Source organism: Fundulus heteroclitus, chromosome 12, assembly GCF_011125445.2.
Source record: "Fundulus heteroclitus isolate FHET01 chromosome 12, MU-UCD_Fhet_4.1, whole genome shotgun sequence".
Taxonomy (NCBI): Eukaryota; Metazoa; Chordata; class Actinopteri; order Cyprinodontiformes; family Fundulidae; genus Fundulus; species Fundulus heteroclitus.
In genome coordinates this window covers 36,577,683-36,586,661 of record NC_046372.1, presented here as the reverse complement: position 1 = coordinate 36,586,661, position 8,979 = coordinate 36,577,683, and the positions used below count along the sequence as shown (strand labels likewise).

The window sequence follows — 8,979 nt, the reverse complement described above, 5'->3', positions numbered from 1 at the left end:
GCGACAAGGGTTACTGACCGGGGCGCAGCAGCCGGTGGTAGGAGAGGGGCAGCAAGCACACTTTGGGTAACAGTTAATTATTCTATTGCTCATTTGTATTACCCGGTAAGTAGGGAGAGGATGTCACCATGTGCTGTGCGAACTGTGAACACGGTAATATAATATGGCTGTACGTTGCAGCTGGCTGAGGACAAACATGGTGGTACAGTATTTAGTTCTAAGCCTCTTATTCTGTACTAAACTAAAGTCTTTTTTAGCATAATATAGTAAAAATGTGATCTACCGTAGTTCAACCGCTACAGTACAAATTATAGTAAACTAATGCTCTTAGGTCAGGTTCCTAAACTTTTAACTCGATGGCATAGATAATGTGATCATCAGATAGGCTAGCCTGTCACTGATAATGGTTTCTAATTTAGTTCATCCATCCATCCATTTTATGACCTTCTTAATCCTTCATGGGGTCACGGGGGTTGCTGGTGCCTATCTCCAGCGTTCACTGGGCGAGAGGCGGGGTACACCCTGGACAGGTCGCCAGGCAACACAGAGACAAACAACCATTCACGCACACACTCACACCTAAGGAGAATTTAGAGAGGCCAATTAACCTAACAGTCATGTTTTTGGAAGCCAGAGTACCCAGAGAGAACCCACGCATGCACAGGATGCAGAAAGACCCAGGGTTGGATATGAACCCAGAACCTTGTTGCTGCAAGGCAACGGTGCAGCACGATGAAATTTTATCTATCTAGCACCAAATTCACAACAAATGCCATCTCAGTGCACTTTCCAAAGTCAATTCATTCAAATCCAGAGATTGATTACGTTTTCTATCCAAGGAAACCAGGGGTACTTTCTATTTTAGAGAGGGTAATGGCAGACTAGCTCCAAAGGAGGACGTGTCTCGGAAACAAACAAAGCTAAGCCGATAAGCTCTGAGCCAGTTTTCAGGTCTAGATAAAAGAACACAGTTGCAGTAAAAGCTCAGCCAATAACCATGTCTAGGAGAAAAAACTGAGTAAGACTCTGAGAGGCAGGGGCAGCTGGATCTTCTATAAGATAAAGCTGATGCCAGCAGCAACTCAGCCAACCTGCCCCGCAGGATGTCAGAGCTAAACAACGCCTGGCCAGATGTAGTTACTATGAAGAGAATAAACAGAGAGGACCTAAAGTTCAAAGATGAAATAACAACAGTGAATGCAAAATGGAAGAATGTGCCTCAGAGCTTCATATTGGCACAAAGTTACTGTAAATAATTTTCAGTTGTTTTTTTTAATGAGCCTGGTTTGCATTTGATCAAGTCTCGTTCCAAATCTACAATACTCAAACTGATCTAACCTAAACTAAGCGGTTCTACACTGAGCCAAGGTTATACGCTGAACAGACTTTGTAATTTATGAAAACAAAAAACTGTGCTTCTTCTGTTTCCTAAAAGATATGAAAAAGTTAATCTAATTTTGGAGAGCTAAATGCCCCATCATAGCACTCTAACTGTATACATGCAGTCGTGAAAAACACAAAATATTCTGTTCTGATCAAATAATCACACGTCAATGACTTTTTAATTCATCTCGGGAAAATAAAATGCTTAAAATATAGGGAAACACCTAAACAGGTAAACACCTGACATTGTCAACAAAAATGATTTTTGAGTAAAAAGGTTAGGACCCCCCTCCTCTCTAACAGGTAGTCTTACCCTATAGGCAGACCGGGGTTCCAGTTTAAAGCATTCCACATCTGCTTCAGCTTCAATTTAATCACAGATGGTTTAACAAATTCCCTCCAGCAACCTTTGATACACGGTAGAATTCCTGGTTGATTCAATGATTCGGAGCAGAGCAGGTCCTGCTGCAGCAAATCATTCCCAAACCATGACACTTTCTGCCTCACAGCTGGTATGAGGTTACTTTCCTGGAACGCTGGATTTGGTTTTTGCCAAACATGTCCTAAACTGGTGAAACTAAACTACTCTGGTGTTCAAATAATTCAATAAGTTTAGCCCTATCTGTCCAAAGAACATTAGCTTAGAAGTCCTGCTGGTCCTTGTCTACTTTCTCTCTAGAAAACTGTAGCCTTCAGGTTTTTCTTGAAAAGCAAATATTTCCTCCTTTCTCACCTCCCATGAAAGTTAAACCTGTGCCGTCTCTTACGTATGGTACACACGTGCACACATTATTCTTCCTAAAATCGTCTGACAGCTCTTTCAATCTTACTATTTGTCAGTCAGGGGCAAATCTATGACTTAAGCCCAGAAAGCCTCCTTTAACAGGTTTAGTAACAATCTTATTATGTATGTGTGTGTGAATCTTAATCTTAATCCAATTCTAAGTGGAAATAAATGTGGGGGTGTCCAAAAATTGCAAGTTATTTTCTTCCGTTTTGTGTTGTATAGCCTACCTATGTTACTGGGATTTCTAAATGTTAAAATACATTTTTGATACATATGTCCTAAATATATATACATATATAAAGAAAAGCACAATCAGGCTACAATTTGTTATCCTAGTTATTTCATTTATGTATATCTACATCTATAAATGTATCTATAGATGTCTATTTATTGGTGTTTTGAAGAACCGCCACTGAATAGAGTGGTAAGTCCTATCTTTTTTCTTAATGAAATTACTTAATTATATATATATATATATATATATATATATATATATATATATATATATATATATATATATATATATATATATATATATATATATATATATATATAAGCTCATTGTCATGTTTTATGACTGAATATTACTACCTAGCTGGGGGTTGGAGCAGCCTGATCTTCCACTTATCAAGAGGCTACTTCTCAGCGTGGACTACGTATAAAATTAGACCGGTGTCAGGCTGAATATAAACTCCGGTTATTTTTAAAAACGAGGCTGTTACTGGGACAATGTTGTCAGTGAGTCCAAGATACAGACTGCAGACCCACATGTAATGCGCGGAAATCTGTTTAAAACCGTGTCACTAGGGGCCCCCTACGCGATTTACAGAACAAATCAAACTAAATGTTGGACTGTTTAAGTCAGTGGGGTCGTGTTACAGACGCACACACTTACACGCATGAAAAAGAAAGAAAGAAAGAAAGAAAGGGGAAAAAAAAGCAGGTTGGGTCTTGCGAACCTTTAATGCCATCTCCGCCCCCGGTTTGAAGCGTCAGAGCACCAGCTCTCATGGGGATCTCCAGCGGATCTCCAGCGCACAGCCAGTCCTCACGCTTCTCCAAACTTTACGCACGGATGTCCTCCGGTGGAAGCGGCGCAAACCCGATTTTGATGAGTTTCAGCCGAGCTGCGGTGTTCCAAAGAACTTTTCTCTTTACCTGGAGCCGTCCCAGACTCGTTTAAATAGCTTTTGCATGTCATTTTTTAAAAACTTTTATTCAATTTCTATGTGATAAGCTTTCATTCCGGTGGACAAATGCTGTAAACTTTGGAGGAATAAAAAAATGTCCGGTGCCTTTTTGAAGTGCTTAGTCTTGGCGCTCCTTGTCAGCGTGCACAGACTCTTGGCAGATTCCTTGGTGCACCCCCGGTTTGAGGACGTAGATGAACCCAGTGACAGCGCCTCAACGCTGGCCTTTGTCTTCGACGTTACCGGCTCAATGTACGACGATCTGAAACAGGTGATTGAAGGGGCCTCACGGATCCTGGAGAAGACCCTTAGCCGGAGGACCAGACCCATCAAAAACTTTGTCCTGGTCCCTTTCCACGACCCAGGTACGGTCTTATTAAACAAAAATCTGTCCCAGAAAGCTGCAAAGAATACACTTTTATGTATTTGTTAAAGTCTGCAATGTGTATGATGTACCAATCCTGGCAAGAATATTAATTTAGCTTCTTTAGTCATATTACAGCCAACATCTCCAATGTATTTTATGCAGATTTTGTGTGGCAGACCAACACAAAGGAGCACATAATTAGGAAGGGGAAAGGGATTTTTTTTCCATAAAACCTGTAACACACCAGAATTGAGCCCCTCTATCAAGCCATCTGTCGCTGTGAATACAGCTCTTTTAGGGGTTTTCTTTGCAAGTTTTGCACAAATAAAAAGTGACATTTCTGCATAACAGATCAAGATCAAATAGACCGGATGGAGAGCATACCTGAACAGCAGCTTTCAGTTCACAGATTCTCTAATAGATGTAGGTCTGGACTTTCACTGGATAATTCTAGCACATAAATATGCTTTTTGTAAACCATTCCATGGTAGCTCAGGTTGTATGTTTAGGGTCATTGTACTAGGAAAGGTGCAAAGGTGAACCTTTGCTCCTATCTTAAATCTCTTGAAGCACTTTAGTAGATTTCCTGCTAGAATAGTCATACATTTAGCTCCACCTTATCATCAGCTTTGGCTTCCCTGCTGAAGAAAAGCATCCCCTGGCATGATGCTGTTCCCACCGTGTCTAACAAGGGTAATTGTGTATTGAGTATTATGCCCGCATAGCTACACTGTCTTATGATTATAGGCCAAATAGTTCTGACCAGGGCACCTTCTCCCACATATTTGTTGTGTCTCCTACATTACATGTGTTAAACTGCAAACATGTGGTCTTATTCATCCAGTCAAGACTAGTGAAGGGCTCAATTAGCATCTACTGTGTCGTCAGATTCGACGCTGAGCTTGAATGGTCTGCAGCTCCCCCAGAGTCACTTTGGGCCTCATGACTGTTTCTCTAAAGAAGCCAGTCAGTTTAGGTGAACTGCCATGTGTTGGTTGATTCTTTTTATTTCCAGATGATGGCCTGAACAGAATCCTCTGAAATGTACATCATCTGGGATATTACTTTATAACCTAATCTTGTTTCAAACTTCTCCAAAACCTCATTCCTGTTGTCTGTTGATTGCTCAACCACAGGGGGACTAAGTACTCTAAAGCCAGTTGGTTAGAGTAGATTTTATCCTGAGGTGTTAGAGGGAAAGGGGACTAAATCCAAATGCATGCAACACTTCACATTTCATTTTTCTTATTTTATTTTTTAAATATGAGAACAATCATTTCACTTCTGCTTCGTAAATTCACACTGTTCTGTGTTAGTCTGCGAAATAAAAACCCAAGTAGAATATATAGCAGTTTATGGTTATAATAGATCAAAATGTGATAACATTTAAGGGATATAGATGCTTTGCAAAGCATGTTGTCCATTTTTACTCCTATGGCAACCAAGTGCCATAGTAGTATAATTTACATTTCCAATGACATGCTGTCATGTTGCACTAGATTGGACATTTTAATCACAGAGAAAAGCTTCAGACACACACAAAAGGTAGAATTTGCAGTCTGTACGTTCCAGAAGCCCTCTCTCGTGAATAGTCCCAGTAAACCCAAACGCAGGAAAGTGTTGAGCTCGTTGAGTAGCAGGTAAGTGTCTTCCCCCACCAGCATCTGTCCTCCTTGGGAAAGCTTCAGCGAGTGAAAATAAGAGTGCTCCAGCGGTGTTTGTGCTCTGATGAGAAGCATATGCCGACTGCTTGTGTGTAATTACCACATTGGTCCCCCCCTCATCTCAGCACACAAACATACAAACACACACTTGCTTCCCCCACTCCCCAGCCTCCGGAAAACCCTCACAGCCCCCCGGTTTTAGCCAGCCTTGGGGAGAGAATGTGGGGGGTGGCGGGGGCTAACGCCACACATGCCGTCTGTGTTTAATCTGCCCTGCCCTCGGGGGAACCTTGTAAACTTCCAGGATCGCAAAGAAGCGGCAGCGGCTGACAAACAAAGTCGTGACAGTGCTGTCAGTGTTTTACAGGCACCGACAAGGAGAAGGAGGAGGAGGAGGAGGAGGCAGGGAACTTGAAAGGCAGCAATACTGGGAAAAAAAAAACAGGCTTATGATCGAGTGTGAAATATCATCAGCCCGACACATGTCTGCAAGCTCCCCATCATTACTCGTATAAAGACATGTCAAAATGGCTTTTGATAGTTGGAAAAAACAGTGACAGACAGAACTCATGAGGCTCCACCCCACCTGACGAGGGTCGTCTTTGTGAGAACCGCCACATGCAGCAGCAGCAGCGTTGAATAGGGAGAACAATACATTCATTGTGTCATTGCTGATGTTTACTGCTTCACTGACTGACTGCAGAGATTGTCAAAGCGAGCATCAGGCTCCAACTGGCTCTTATCCATCATCTTCAATCTGCCGCTCCTCCAGACCTTGGGAAGTCACTCAGAAGAAAATGCTGACAGCAGCACCGGAAAGTGATTACTCTGTCTTTGTCCGACATTTGGTCAGATTTCAGTGATTTGTTAAAAAAAAAAAAGCACAAATGTAGTCATTCTGTTACTACATGAATGTGTTCTTCTGCTGCGCTCAGTGTCCAAATTAGAGCCATGTCTCGCACGAGAAGCTTTAGGACATCTTTGGGTCCTTATTAATTGGGCTGTTACTTATCATGCAATTAGTTGAGTAAATGTTCTCAGTGGCTGAGCTAAATAAAGCAGAATAAATCTTTGTCATTGTAACATGAACATACAAAAGGGGAAAACTGGAGTCTACTGAGTGGAAATACAATTAAATCTGCTCTTCTGATGGGGATTTACGATGAGTAGTCTGCTCACATAACATATTGAGATGACTTTATGGGAGTTTTTCGCTCAGAAATTAAGATAAATCTCTTCTTTGTGAACATTTTCCCCTCGCAGATATTGGCCCTGTGTCCATCACCACTGACCCAAAGAAGTTCCAGCAGGATCTGCAAGAGTTATTTGTCCAGGTGGGGAAGAAAGCACACAAAAGCTTTACCTCGGAGACAGTAATTTGTATAGCTCCACTATCCAGACTGCCCTGGGTTAATACTACCCACTGCTGCCACAATGAGCTGATTTTGGCAAATTCTCTAATGAAGGGTAATAACAACACAACTGGAGATAAGACGAGCAAATTAATTCCGCAGTGTGCACTTATTTCCACAAGAGAAACTGTCTTTCTCTGCTAGCTTTAAAGGCATTATGTTTATAAAATGAATGTATTACAAGATCCAACATGTTCATCCTGACTGTCACACTCTGTAACAAAAGCTGGGCTCGTTGACAGCCTCTTTCATTTGTAACACAAAGTAAGTTTGTTCCTGTCCTACAGGGCGGGGGCGACTGCCCTGAGATGAGTATAGGAGCAATAAAGAAGGCCTTGGAGGTTTCGCTGCCTGGATCCTTCATCTACGTCTTCACTGATGCCCGGGCCAAAGACTACCGGCTGAAAAGAGACGTTCTGCGGCTAGTGCAGCTCCGTCAGTCACAGGTACTGCTCTCTGTTCTTTACAACAAAGCTCAAGTCCACTCGGATAAGATAGAAAGTAGTCTCCATACATCAATTTCAAAGCCTTGGGATTTAGACTAGGAAGGCGAACCATCCCTCTAGTTGCAAAAAAAAAAAAAAATTCCCCCAGGTTAGCCCCGTATTTAGCTGAATTAATCTTCCCATTTACCAGCTTCCCCGTCTCTGCTGAAGAAAGCGTAGGAATTGTGTTTTTGAGGGTGATGTGCAATGCTAGTTTTCCCCAACACATAATGTGTTTCAGTGAAAGCTCTTCAAGTACAAAGCATTGACTAAGGAGGCTGAATACAATGCTCCTGACAGCTTTCAGGTTTTATTTGCTAACATTTTTAAAGACCATTTATTATTTATCTACCTCTCAGTAATCTATTATGTTGGTTTTTGATCTATCACATAAAATCCCAAAGGAAAACATCGATGAAGTTGTAGTTCTAATGTAAGAAATTATGAGAAAGTTAAAGAGCTGTAGATACATTGTAATTGACTCAGTAAACCTAAACCTTTGTCTCCTTGTGCCGCAGGTTGTATTTGTGTTGACCGGAGATTGCGGAGACCGCTCCCAGCCCGGTTACAGGGCGTACGAGGAGATCGCCGCCACCTCCTCAGGACAAATCTTCCACCTGGACAAGCAGCAGGTGAACGAGGTAAGAGCTTCACTGTAACGACTGATAAAACCACGCAAGCCGTAATGCAGAAAGGTTTTAACATACCTGGAAACAACTACTGTTAACGCTCAAGTGCGAGCCACCAGAATTGACTCCTGGATAGATGTTGAAAAGTTTTCAGAAAGAACTGAACGATAGTCCGGTGGCCTCCGATAACTGAGAGTTTGCACAGGAAAACTACTGTTAATGTGAAGGTTAAGCATTCTGTAAAAGTTTGTTATTTTTTATTCTATGGATGCAAATATGTTTTGCCATACAAGGAATTCAAAAACACAGATCAAGACATAATCTTCAAGCTGAATGCACCAATAACACTTCCTGAAAAACTAAAAGTGTACCTTAGCAGTCAGTTTACACAATGATGCAAAATACTGTGCAATTGCATGAACGTATCAGAAAAAACACTCCCTGAGAAGTTAAAAAAGTTTACACATAGTTTTTAAGTCTATTAGTTTTCCATTTAATGTTCTTGAATTGTTTACCCAGTGGAAGTGGGACAGACAGTGCATTGCCTGGGTGGTTGAGATCTGGGGCAATATGTCTGACCCTTTTCTGGACTCTTGTAGTAGCATAAACCTTGTTTAGCTCTTGTAGACGGCATCCCACTATCCCCTGGGCTGTTCTCACCACCTGTGCTAAATCAATCCTCTCCTATGCCGTGCAGCTTCCGTACCACACTGTCACAGTGAGACACGAGATGCTTTCAATTGTAGCCCTGTAAAAATTTAAGAGCATTGTTAGACATACTTTGCTTAGCTCATTTGAATAAAGACTTAAGAAATAGAGAATCATTTACCTTGAATATATGTCTCAACGTCCATCAGCAATACACTTTCTCTCTGTAAACAACTGTCTAGCTTGCTTGAGAAGTATAGACTCATTGTCCATGAAGCAAATTGAGGGTAGAAAGTTACGAAGTCAGCTGTGCCCTCTGTGCCTTGTGTTAAGAAAGGTGGTGGGGTCAAGTTACGGTCCTGCAATTATTGTTAGATTAAGAACAGTGGTGCAGTGGTTTATATATATATATAT

The 8,979-nt window shown here is 41.5% G+C and overlaps 1 protein-coding gene across 1 annotated transcript in view; it reads left to right on the top strand.

The window, feature by feature from the left end:
* The first annotated feature begins 3,206 nt into the window (after nucleotides 1-3,206).
* hmcn2 (hemicentin 2) overlaps nucleotides 3,207-8,979 on the top strand; it is an 82,479-nt gene continuing 76,706 nt past the window's right edge. The window contains exons 1-4 of the mRNA XM_012866286.3: nucleotides 3,207-3,725; nucleotides 6,655-6,725; nucleotides 7,091-7,249; nucleotides 7,807-7,929. Coding sequence (XP_012721740.2) covers nucleotides 3,455-3,725; nucleotides 6,655-6,725; nucleotides 7,091-7,249; nucleotides 7,807-7,929 — 624 coding nt within the window. The 5' untranslated portion in view covers nucleotides 3,207-3,454. The remainder of the gene's footprint in view (nucleotides 3,726-6,654; nucleotides 6,726-7,090; nucleotides 7,250-7,806; nucleotides 7,930-8,979) is intronic.